We start from the raw sequence: 13,362 nt of genomic DNA on the forward strand, positions 1-13,362 counted from the left end.
TAATACATACCCCATCAGAACTGTGACCCTCCTCTCATTCTTGGGAGATTTCAAAACCCGTGTTTGCTGGACGCTTGTCTTTTCCCACATTTGCCAGGTTCCCGCCTGGCCTCCTTCACTTAGACTCAGTCCTGCTCTGGACACATCCCATGACGGGCCACTCCACTAGGACCAAGCATCCTGGGGGCTCTGCGGTCCCTGTCCTCATGCAGCTCCTAGAATGGCTCCGGACTCTTGACTCCAGCTGCTTGTTCTGGGACGTCTTAGACACACTATAGTTGGGAGGTTAAGAGCGAAGACCCTGGGAAAAAGCCTTCCTGATGTCAAGGTATGGCTCCTCTATTACCAAACTAACCTTGTGGAACTGCACTTTCCTCACCTGTCAGAATGGGAGGATTAATATGACCTGTACCACAGATAACTCGGCCAGAGGAGGCACAGGTCTAGCAGATTCTTCAGTCCGAACCACACACCTACTCGTGGCAGGTTCAAAGTTCAAGCCAGGTTTTACAGGACTCAAAAGTTGTACTCTTTTCAAATGTATAATGCTATCTTCCTTTAAAATCTTTAGTTTCTTCCTTAAAAACAACAAAAATGATCATCTCCTTCTTATAGCAGTCCTCATAAAATTTAAAAGCAAGTTATTAACTAAAGTACTTGAGTTCTAATAATAAGGAAATGATATCCTTGGTTAGCCACAACTGTCGATCTAACAAGTTAGTTAGAACTAGAAATCCCAGGGCACCTGGGTGGCTCTGTTGGTTGAGCATCTGCCTTTGGCTCAGGTCATGATCCCAGCGTCCTGGATCAAGTCCTGCATTGGGCTCCCAGCTCAGTGGGGAGTCTGCTTCTCCCTCTTCCCCCTGCTTGTGCTCTCTTTCTCAAATAGAGTCTTAAAAAAAAAAAAGTTTAAAAAGACCTAGGAATCCCCACAGATGTTTGAACCTCTACCTGTGCCAATCTCTAAATGAATGACTTGAATTCTTAGCCTTTATGGTAAAATTTCAAGATAATATTAGCCACAGTAAATATTCTTGTGATAAGATATTGGGTGGACTTGCCAGTCAACCTGGGGAAGGAGAGAGCAGCAGCAAAGACAGGCACCAGCAGATGAAGAGGAAGTTCCAAAGGCAAGAAAGCCCAGCAGATGAGAGCAGAGGTGGGAGACTGTCCTGGGCAGAGATGTTCTGTGGCCAAGCAGAGGGCAAGAAGGGGAGGAGAGGGACCCAAGTTATCTACTCTGTGTGAAACTATACATTGTCGGAAGGATCCAGAGCAAGATCTGGAGTCCAGCTAAAGGGGCTAAGACCTAAGCATAGAACAGACATTAGAAAACATCCACATAGACTTCCATGGATAATTCTATTACCAAGCCATAAACTATCACATGGCATTCGTGCGGAATTGTTTAAGTGCTCAATTTAACCCTAGGTAAGCTGTCTGCCTGCCTCTGAATGCGGGCACCATGGGCTGAGCACTGGAGGTGTTTCCCACTTATGAACTGGAAAGAACAGGACAGAATATTTACTATCAAATGACACAGGAGAACTATAACATGTATAAAATGTACATGTAAATGAGAACAGTTGTGGAGTCTAATTTAGACAACTGCACATCTGTGATAGAGGAAAATGATTTCCCAATTAGAACACCTCATGCTTAGTAAAAAAAACTAAAAAGTCAAACACGGAAGTATTCCCCAACTGGAGAAAGTAAATAAAAACAATCTACCGCACCTAAGAGCAATTTCCATTCCTTCTAAAGCAGCCAATGCACTGTGAGCTATCCTTTCAGTTACCTTGGTCACAGCTTTTGGAGAAAACGTGATTGCGTCCACCACAGTGATGAGGTCGCCTGGGTGGAGGCGATCAAAGTACTTCACGCAGACATCATAGGCGCGGAGCCACTCCGGGGAGGACTCTGGGACTTGTTTAATGAGGTGAGGGTCTCCAGTCCAGAACAACTTCTGTAACCAGATGGTGTACAGAGCACTCGGGGAAAGCATCCGTCCATCCTTGGCAGGGATTTTGGGAACAAGTTTGGAAATAGATAAGATATTTTGACTTGAAAGAACTGGCTCCAGAGCTTCTAGAGGATTCATGTTTTCATCTGTCAGCTTTTTGTAATTAAGACCTAATGGAAAGGAAAGAAGAAAAAAGTAGGTTCATTCCAAGAACTTTCGCACACATCCGCAGCCCTCTGTGTGGCTGGCGGGAAAAGTCCACTGGCCGGTTTACAGCAGACAGTGTGTCTGTTACACGGGTCCCAAGACCTGAGCTCCGGTCCCAGCCCACAGGGTTATCAGCCGCACAGTCCTCCTCGAACCGCCTCAAGGGGGGCACACGAGACAACCACGGCCCCCAGGCTGCCAGCCTGCAGGGCACCCGCATTTTCTTCCAATAGTGCACTCAGCACTCACCGCACTGCATTCTTTTTTTTTTTTTTTTTAAGATTTTATTTATTTATTTGACAGAGAGAGAGACCACAAGTAGGCAGAGGCAGGCAGAGAGAGAGGGGGAAGCAGGCTCCCTGCTGAGCAGAGAGCCTAATGCAGGGCTTGATCCCAGGACCCTGAGATCATGACCTGAGCGAAAGGCTTAACCCACTGAGCCACCCAGGCGCCCCTCTAGTCACCTGCTGTTCATCTGGCCTCCCGTCCACTGCCCGAGGGCCCAAGGGCCCGAAATGTCTACCAAAGGCCCGAGGGCCCAAGGCCCGAAGCCAGGGTTTGGATCTTACTCCTTTTCCTCTGTGTCTGGTCCAAATTTGTAATTTGGTTACTCAGTAAACCGCTGATAAACTGAAGTAAATTCTCACAACTGCTACAGGTGTCGAAAGGATACAGATTTCAAAGTGCCCTGTAAGTTCTATAGCACAGAGACGGGAGACGGATTAATGTGCTTAGATTCTTAGTGATGAGCGTAAGGACACACAGATGGCATTCTAAAGACTTCCACCAGGTCTCAGAGGGTCAAAGGCACTTATTTTAAGGGTTCCACACACACTTTAAACTGAGAGGCTCCAGGGGCGCCTGGGTGGCTCAGTGGGTTAAGCCTCTGCCTTCGGCTCAGGTCATGATCTCAGGGTTCTGGGATCGAGCCCCGCATCGGGCTCTCTACTCAGCAGTGAGCCTGCTTCCTCCTCTCTCTGCCTGCCTCTCTGCCTACTTGTGATCTCTCTCTCTCTGTCAAAAAAAAAAAAAAAAAAAAAAAAAAAAAAAGAATATGTTAAAAAAAAAAAAAAAAAAACTGAGAGGCTCCAGTGAAGTGAAATTATGCCAAATTGCCAATTGTAAAGTTTCTCGGTCTTATCCTTCATATAAGGTAAAATAAAACCCCGGGGAGTAGGGAATAACCCTCTGGAGGATTAGTCAAAAACTCTGGATTTTAGTACCAGGGCTCCTCTAAATTACTGTGCTGCTTCCAATAGATGTCTTACAGTTTCGTTGCTATTTAATTCCTGCAACAGTGAGTAAAGGAGTTGGAAAGATAATAACAAAAGTTAATTAGCATTGAATCCTGTGGTTTTAGATCTATGTCAGCCACAACACACAAACATGAGTGTGTACAAAAAAAATTAATCCCTAGATTTAATTTAAAGAATGAGTTCAAGCAGGGAAATGATTGTCTTACCTGAAGCAACTACCTTAAATTTCTTTAGCAGTCGAATGTGGGTTTCTGGCTTAATGGTGTATTTCCCAAAATCCGCACAGTGGCAGCTTTCCAGGAGAGAGAAATAATACAGCAACCTTTCGTGATCAAAGCCACCAATCGTGGGGTAAATATACTTGACCATGTGCTTATGAAAGCTTTCTGGATCAGTCTTCAAAGTCTCAAAAAGATGAAGGGCTTGGGCTCGATTTTCAATTTCTACTGTGGACAAGCTGAAATTAGGGACGAAGAAATTATGTTAAGATTTGGTTCCCTTATTAAATGATGTGCTCTTTTTTTTTTTCTTTTAAATACCAAAGGAGAAAGGTTGCATCTTACAAAGTTCCTTCTTCCTGCGAATCAAATTCAGTAAAACACCAGGATTCAGGCAGTTTACATAAAGAGAAAGGGATGTTGTTAGATGCCTATTATTATACCATTTTCATGTTATCTCATGTGGGTCACGGCAACCCTGTGAAGTAGGCATGACGCCACATTCCTTCAGATGGGAGAGTCCCCAGTGCACACCAGCCAGGACATGAACCCACACTTGTCTACCTCCACAATGCACTGTTTATGCATGTCACAAGAACCACGTAAAATCTGAGCTTCATTACAGAAACGTAAACAACCTTATCATTTCAGGAATTTAGGAAATGATGAGGGAAGAAACAGCTCCAACTTTGAGGCATAGAAGTTTTACCTCCAAGAGCCTTGGAGACCCAAATTTGGCAGTGTTCAAACACAATTAAAACAGGAAAGAACAGATACGTGTACTTTCACTTGAATTAATGAATGCCATTTGAATAAAACACGTATCTTGATCTTTTCATCCTGACTTAAATGTCTTTATGCTGTAATAAAAAGTTAAATAAATACATACATACATACATACATAAAAAGGTCACTTCAGTTTAAACTATTGAAAAAAATTTTTAAGGAGTTTGGTTTGGTTGATCAGTTTTTATTTGGGGGGAAGACTTAATTTCAGTCTTGGCTTTACCCTGGACAGAACATAATGCCTCCAGTCCAGTGTAACCCCAATGGCCCATGCAGAAGAAGTTTCAAGCTCTAATTTTCAGAGTCCTTCAGGCAGCCCTCAGCAGTCCCAGAAATGCCCAGTCTCCAGAGCTCTGGCGAACAGGATATGTGGGGGCAGCCAGCGAGACTACTGGCAGTATCAAAGTTAGATTACTTACAGTTGAAAAGCAGCTCCTCTGGAATATGGCACCCTATTTATTGGAACTCCCATTTTCAGAAAATGCCAGGACATGTTTTTGGTTTATGGAGATAAAGTTAACACAAATTATGTTTTTAGGTTTTTATAAGTGTGTGATAATACTGGGGATAACAGCAGCAATCCACAAAGTGAAAATACCAAGTCATTTTTTTTCAAAAAATGCTCTTTTAACCTGTCACTTCAAGAGAAATCCTGTTCTTCTGCTAAGACACAATTTGAGCATCTACAAAAATATCCCTATCTATAAAAATGTCCCTGCTCTATAAAAATTTCCGTGGCTGCCTCCTCTAGGCATCCTTCTACTCTGATATTATAACATGCTTTAGCTTTTCATTTCCTTGTATGTCTCCCCTACTAGACTACAGATCACTTGATGGCAAAGATGACAGCATATCTTCCTTATCTTTAGTTTCTCAGTTCCGAGCACTTATATGAGTAAAAAAGAAACATTCAACATGTATCTTATAAGTGCCAAGTAGATGGATGGATGAGCGAAAACTTAAGTGTCCTCTACGGACCAGGCACTGCGCTCAGCACTGGGGAGGGCATGAAGGTTCACAACACAGAGCTCTCATCCAGCGGTCTAAAAGTCTAGTTGATCTATAATACTTAGAGTTCAACAACAATGCAAAATTATGCTATGGGTAGACAGAGAACACACAATGGTATTCCCATTAAGAGGAGGATCACGAACACTATAACTTCAGGGGAGGTGGCTGTCAATGGTAACAAAAGGCTTAATGAAGAAAGTACCTGAGCTTGTCACTATAAAAAGGAATGAAGTGAAAATAGTACCATAGAGGTATGGAGACAAGAAAGTGCGAGTTCTGTGCAACACACACAGAGTATAAATGAATGGCTCGTCGGAACGTGTTCTTGACACCATCGCTGTTCAAAGTACGCGTTGTCATCTCTGAAAGAGACTATGCACACAGTGGTATGTGAAAGTGATCCACAGAATGTATTATGTCTCTGCATCATTTGCAAAATGAAGTCTGAAAAAGTAAATAAGAAACCACGTAACCCCATTAAGACAGTTCATACTGACAAAGATTTACAGGCAGAACGGCAGGCCTGATGGAAGGGGGGAGAACCACACATGCACTTATGCTGCTGATTACTACGCAAGACAAGCTAAACCTAAGTAATTAGCAACCTACAGATGAGAAACTGCCGTCAGAGAGGTGAAGCAGCTCGCCTAAGACCAAGGGACCACGTCTCCTTGGACCCAGTGCGTGTTCTGCTTACCTTATCACAAAGCGACCGTCGACTGACAAAGGTCAAGAACCTGCCTTACCAACCATCTAAAAACAGGACTTTCTTCTGTAACACAGACAGCAGTCCTCTCTCCCAGCAGCACTACTCTAAAAGAGTTCTCCTGTCATACTTCATTCCTAACATACCGATAAAACAGAACACTCAAGACGGTCTCATCTACAATATGGACAGTGACTAAACCACCCAAGTTTGAGTTCACGGAGTTTGGCTTCATTTGGAATATAGCGTCTCTCAATCAGCATGACCTCCCCTCTTGCCCACCCACTTATTCTTCTGTGCCTAAATTCAGTTTGCCCGATGTACAATTTTACCTAATTATCTTGTCAAGACAGACACTTGAATACCTTTACTGACACATGATAAATACCAAAACCTCCCTCTAAAGCAAACTGCAATGTGCTAAGATCTTTTACAGATGCCAGTAATCAATAACCCATTGTAATAGTTTCCATTGAAAAAAGCTGTTATCTTCCCTTTGGAACAAGAAATGACATCTCTGCTTCGAAAACAATTCCAAAGACCCCATATTCAGGAGAGTAGGAAGAAATACCATGAAACCACTATGGACTTTTCACTAATCAAATTAATGATTACCCTTAAAAACTGGTTAAGTGCTTCTTCTGGAGCCAAGTTTAAGCTATAAAGCAGCTTATATAATATAGTGCATATTTAACTTTCAGAGATTAACTACAGGAAGAAACTAGCATTAGTTTTACCCAATGCACAAGGAATAAATTACGAGCACTAATCCCTTGATTAGTGTTCTGTAATGGCTTCAAGTTGTCAATCACCCAAAAATGTGATTCAAGCACAGCATGTATTGAAAGAACTTATATTTGTATGGGAAAACAAATTTATTTAAACACCTTTTTCTTTACTCAGTCTGAGAGTGATTGGTAACAGTTCCAGTACCTGGAGGAGGAATACTGAGGAGAGGGAGAGGAGGAAGGACGGACAGTGAGGTAGAAGGAGGGATTGGGAAAGACAGAGAGAAAGGGATGGGGATAGGGCTGCACAAATCCATATGTAGCAACTAACAGTCATTTCTGCCAAAGACTAATCCTACAAGTTTAAAGACATTTGGGTCCAAATTAATCACTACAATCCTTGGTGAACAAGGTTTACCCAGAGATGCCTGTGGAAAGAGACAATTCTACCCTCTAAGTTTCCCCCTCCGACCTGAGGGAAACCATCCAAGGTATTCACCACTCAAACACCCCAGAATGAACTCAGTGTAGCTGACCTGATCTGCTGTGCTGCCTCACAGCTGAACATGGCAATGGAAGAAAGAGGAGATCAAAATCATCATGGCGTTTTTCAGCTTCGCCACCATTTTGGCCAAGTGTCTTTGCAAACTGAAAAATGGAATTTAACTTTCCAAGTTCACCTACAGAGTTGATGGCATGACCAATGGTATCTGTCTATTTCTTGTCAGACAATTACTTGGTGACATCCTCTGCAGAATATTTTAAGTTTTTTTTTGTTTTGTTTTGTATTGTTTTGTTTTAGAGAGGTAAACAGACAGACAGACAGACAAAGAGAGGAGGGGCAGAGGGAGAGGGAGAGCCTCTTCAGCAGGCTCCAGGCCCAGCACTGAGCCTGACATGAGGCTCAATCTCACCACAAAGAGCATGACCTGAGCTGAAACCAACAAGAGTCAGACACTGAACCGATGGAGGCACCCCTCTTTGTGGGATGTTTTATATGAACTGAGTACAGTGGGGCAAGCCATGAGGACAGCCTTCATCTCTGCTATAGTGACAATCCCAACCCCTCCAGTTCTGACTAGTTTATGTAGTCCCATATTATAACCTAGCAAAAAATATTTAAAAACACCATGGCACAGAAATAGTCATAGGTACCATGTATGGAGCCCTTAGGCATTAAGTATCACATCATCTCACGTCTCACAAAGCAGCTGCCTTATAATTAATGTCAATGTCGACTTGAAAAACAACTGTTCAAGAATCAGATGTGCAAAGTTAGGCTAACAGTGGTCACAGGATGGGTTCAGCACATATGATCTGCTTCCCGAAGTGACAATAGTAGCTCATTTTTTTTTTTGAGCATCTACTACATGCCAGGTATTTTGTACAAATCTCTTAAATCCCACAGCCATCTTGCCAAATGGAATGAGAACAGCCATTCTGAAGATGAGGAAACCTAGGCCTGCATACGGGGACGCCTACGGACGACATGTTAGCAGGATTGCTTCCACAAGATGGAAACAAGCCAGAATGCATTTTCTGCTTACATTTTATGCCAGCATCAGGAGCTTTTGACTCTGTGGGGGAGAACTGGCCTTAATGATCACAACTTGGAAGGGGGGTTACAGATGTAAGGAAGGCTTTGCTTCCAATTTGGTAATAGCGGTAATTAGTTCTTCCACTTTCAGGAATGGTAGGTTTCTTCTTATGCACAAGGCAAATCACAGTCTTGGTCATGATCTCTTCCCCACCTTAGGCCGAAAGAGAGATCAAAACCAAATTGAACAACTGTATAAAACCCAGGACCTGAATATCTATATTCAACCCTCCTCCTCTAATATGGACTTTTCCTGGTCCTGAGTTTTTATTTTGTCTTAATTTTCAACATTATGACCTAGTTTGAACAAGCAGAGCTGCCTTAAATCCCCACTCTAGACTAAATATTCTCACACTACTCCAGGCTTGCTTAAGGGAAGAACAGGCCAGAGTTCAGCATCCTTTACCATCTGGCTCTCTGGACACACCCCACTCTCAGCAGCAGCAACCCTGGGGCACAGGTCCTGCGCATCTTCTGTTTCAATTCATAAAAAAGGCAAACACCTTACAATGTATTCATCTTCCCACAGCTGTAACTTGCCCTTGCTCATCCTTGTACCTGAGACCAAAAGGTACTGTGAAAAACAGCAGTGCGCAGATTCCCTGTGACCAGGGGCCCCAGCCATGGGCCTCAAGGAGACAGTACTAAACCAACCGACAGAGAAGATGGTATCATGATCTCCAACACCCAAGCAAAATCCCTTGGGTAATTACCCGGGTGACTAGAAGGTGGCTGGCTAGCAGAATGAACTGAACGTGTAGGGTGCATGGCCTTCAGATCTGTTGTTTAATTAACAAGGGGGAAATGGGGGTGCCTTGGTGGCTCGGTTGGTTGAGCGACTGCCTTTGGCTCAGGTCATGATCCTGGAATCCCAGGATCCAGTCCCTGCTCAGCAGGGAGTCTGCTTCTCCCTCTGACCCTCCCCCTTCTCATGCGCCCTCTCTCTCTCTCTCAAATAAATAAAATATTTAAAGAGAGAGAGAGAAGGGGGGGAAATGGAGGGTGTTACCAAGGATGATAGAGGAGGCAGTTCTCGTCCCTATCTACTTCTCCTGTGCTCACAGGCACCATATGCTCCAGCTCAATGGTCTTCCGTAGCTACTGAAAATACCAAGACCTTCCTGGCCCCAGAACCCTCTGCCTAGACTGCTATCTGCTCCTTGTACATTTCCTTTCTGGTACTTACCATGACTAGCAATTTATGTTTGGGCTATTTTTAAGTGCGTGTGTGTGTATGTGTTGGGGTGGTGGGGGCTGGGGTTTGGGGGAGTCTCCCCTATTAGAACATAGGCTCTATGAGGGTAATGATGTGTCTTACCCAGCACTTAAACCGAAACTCAGACTAGGAAGACACTATAAAAATAGTAATATTTAAGGAATGAACAATTGTGGTCCTACTCGATCACCCAGAAGCAGCCTCTGGTATTCCAAAAATGATCTTGTGTCCAAAACTGAAAGACACTCACGGAGTCAGCAGCACGGACGAGAACAGTACCGGAATAACGCCACAGCAGTACAGAGCCACCCGGCTGCAAACCCGCCACAGACTTTCTCTCACCTCTATACCCTTACAAGGTAAGCATGAGGGTCGGATAACTGAGAAAACAATGACTCAAGAGGACGAGGAGACTTGCTCACGGCTGCACAGCCACGATCACGGGCAGCGGACCTAGACCCCGAAGTGTGGCCTGGCCCCAGAAGCCACCATACACTGGACGTTAGCAACGTAACACCCACCGGCAGGTGCCGAACAGCCCAGAAGGGAAGCTGGCGGCTCCGGCTGCGGTTGGGGGCACAGCAGCCCTGAACGAGGCCCGGAGAAGAGGAGGCTGGGCGGGCCAGCGGGGCCGGCCGGAGCGGACGCCAGGCACAGGGGTCCGCTGGAAGCCATCACGGGCAGTCAGCACCCCCGAGAAGGAAAAAACCGGAGGAACAATAAGAGGGCGAAGGAGACCAGACTTCAAGTGTGGGTGTTCACAACCATTATCTCCTTCATCGGGGAGTGAAATCGCAGCAATAACCGCCACTCGTGAAGCACCGACTGTGAAAGGAACGCAGGTTTGCTACTTTACCGTGAAGTCGTTTAATTTTTATGACACCTTCGAGTTAAGGAAAATGAGTTTCGGAGAATCGAATGATCTCGCTCAGGGACACCCAGCCAGAGCGAGGCGGTGGGTTCTGAGCTAGCTACCCTGATTTGGAGGGTCATGCTCTGTCGCATTGGGGGCCTCACTCAGCCCTGTCGGGGCACCTTCCCGGACGCGAGCTGAGCCGGGAACACCCCCGAGTTCAAGCAGCAGGAAAGAGCACAGAAAACACAGGGAAATCCACTTGGCAGGGAGAACGGCTTTTTAAAGGGATAGGAAAACAAGGGACAGAAAACAGAATCTTAAGGAAAAGACCGTTATCTTTCTTCTGACTCTGATCCATTACCTTCCCACAGGCACTGACTCAACGAGTGAACGCCCGGCCGTTCCTACTGTATTAACCAGGCTCGTTTCAAACCCCCATGTTACCGAGTCTGATTAAATGGTCAGGCAAACCGCATCTTTTAAGTGAAGAACGCGAGCACTAAACACCACTTCTGAATCAATATTAGGTGTTTTGTCCCTCACAAGGAGTGACGCCAGGAGGTAATGATTTCCTGCTTTTGTAATCGCTGTGCCGGCATAATCACACTGCGATCAGCTGTAATGATACGCTGTGAACAGTCCTGCACATTCCCAGATTGCCTGATAATTCATAATATATTCAGAGACCAACGGAGCATCCTGCTTGTACAGATACGACAGCCTTTTATGTAACATTCAATGAAAGGAAAAAAATATTTAATAAAATGTCAAGGTATTTTTTTTTTAACCCACTGAGCCACCCAGGCGCCCCTCAAGGTATTTTTTAAATGCCAATATGCCAAAGAAACATTTATTTGAACATATTATTGCGGTTCAAAAATGGTGAAGTCATGCAATATTTCTCATAGATAACACTATCACCCGTGTAGCAATTTCACAAATACTTAGAGCATAGATGCTAACATTTTAAAGATTTAATAAAAATTAAAAATGCTGAATTATAAGCAATTCTTGGCTGTTCAGCAGGATTTGGCCCCACTCAGTACTCCCTCCCTTTCCTTAAGCTCTCTCTTCCCACAGCTTCCCTAGCACAAAGAGGCCCCATCTTTCATCCTATCTCTCGCCTGCGCTCTCCTGTTCCTTTTGCTGGGAGCCCTCCATGTGCCATTAATTGGGGAAGGTCCTCAAGGTGTGTCTCACGTCTCTCTCCTTTCCCATTTCATATTCTTTCCCAAAGCACACCCACAACAGAGCTCATTTATCATCTATGTGCACATAACTCCCAAATTAGTGTTTCCGGCTTCTCCTTCTCTTTTGAATTCCAGAGCAGTAAGATCCACTGTCTGCATGATCTTTCCTCTTAGGCATTTCAAGGTGTGCAACTTCCCCTAATTCCTTATCTTTTCTTTACACTCCCCTCAAAATGTCTTGTTGGTAACTATGGCTACCTAGCTCACCAAAAGATGTCACAGCCCAACAGGCAGACCCAGTAAGATCCTAGAGCCGATCTTGACCCTTCCCCTCTCACTGAATTCGTACCTCCTTGGTCCTCATCAATCAATGCATTTAGTACTAACCATTTCACCTTCTAGATATCTCTGAAAGCCATTATCATCTCTCCCTCTAGACTTTCAAAACCCTACTCCAAGTTATGGTCACCTGTTACAGTCTATTACTCCAATGACTCCCTAACTGGTTTTTATATGCCTGTACTGGTTTTCCTAAAATTTTTTTCTCAACATGGGAGCCAAAGTGATCTTATCAAAATGTAGACCTGATCCTAATACCTCTCTCTCTTTTACAAAATCCTTCAATAGTTTCCTATGACTCAAGTGATAGGCCTGCCGTCTTGCCCATGGCCTGGCTTCCGGGCTTCTCCACAGGGCCCTCTCACACTGTGCTCCCGACTCTCTGGACCTCAGCCATGCTGTCCACCTGTCAGGCCCTCACACGCATCATGCTACTTCCCGTCAAAAGGCTTTAGCACGTTAACTGTTTTGTCTCCCTAGAAAATGGTTTCCTTCTCATTGTAGTGTACACAATTGTGATGCAATATTTAGATCTCAGCTCCAGCATTATTTCCTCAGGAAAGTCTTCCTTAACTTCACCAAATCCCGTTTGGGCTCTCTTCTGTAGTACTTGTCACAGTTGTAATTTCACGTTTGTCTGTCATTATTCAATGACAGTCTGTCTCCCGCACTAGACTACAGCTTCCAAGACAGCTGGGATGCCTGTTTTGCTCACTCTTATAACCCAAGTGTCTAACACTGTTCCTCATAGGCAGCAGATTCTCAGTTAAAAAAAAAAAAAAAAAAACAGAAAACCTACCTCTGCATAAATGCATGAATATTAATGTAACTCGGGACTATTATTACTGAAAGGCAAAAAGTGATAGACTATTGTTGGAATACCGAAATGTGCATAGGAAACATATAAAGACAGAATGTCCAGATATTGGGCTACTATAGCTCAAAAGGCAACGTGACATTGTACTTTACGACTTCAAGATCCTTCTAAAATGGAATCTGAGAAAACGGGAATAAACGCCCACAGGAATCGTGTGCTTACCCGCTGTCAGTGAACAGGAACTCCAAATGGGTCATAAGAACTTCCCAACGGGAGACACTGTAACGCTGCGCCAGAGAAAGAGCGATGCTGTAGACGTTTTCCTCAAGTGTTCTTCGAGAATGTCCATCAGCCACGGGGAAGGTAGAGAAGAGAAACACATTACCTTAATCAGCCAAGAAAACGTTCATTAGGACTCTCTCCAGCTGCGAGGGGTACAGTCGGCACAGTCCTTAAGACGACGTTTCACAGT

At 44.3% G+C, this 13,362-nt stretch overlaps 1 protein-coding gene across 2 annotated transcripts in view; it reads right to left on the bottom strand.

Annotated features, from left to right (window-relative positions):
* NBAS (NBAS subunit of NRZ tethering complex) overlaps nucleotides 1-13,362 on the bottom strand; it is a 329,816-nt gene that overhangs the window by 81,543 nt on the left and 234,911 nt on the right. For both annotated transcript variants that reach the window (XM_047744603.1, XM_047744602.1), the window contains exons 42-44: nucleotides 13,113-13,223; nucleotides 3,633-3,883; nucleotides 1,799-2,133 (exon numbers count right to left, since the gene is read on the bottom strand). In XM_047744603.1, coding sequence (XP_047600559.1) covers nucleotides 1,799-2,133; nucleotides 3,633-3,883; nucleotides 13,113-13,223 — 697 coding nt within the window. The remainder of the gene's footprint in view (nucleotides 1-1,798; nucleotides 2,134-3,632; nucleotides 3,884-13,112; nucleotides 13,224-13,362) is intronic.

The sequence above is a fragment of the Lutra lutra genome, chromosome 9, assembly GCF_902655055.1.
Source record: "Lutra lutra chromosome 9, mLutLut1.2, whole genome shotgun sequence".
In the NCBI taxonomy this organism is placed as follows: Eukaryota; Metazoa; Chordata; class Mammalia; order Carnivora; family Mustelidae; genus Lutra; species Lutra lutra.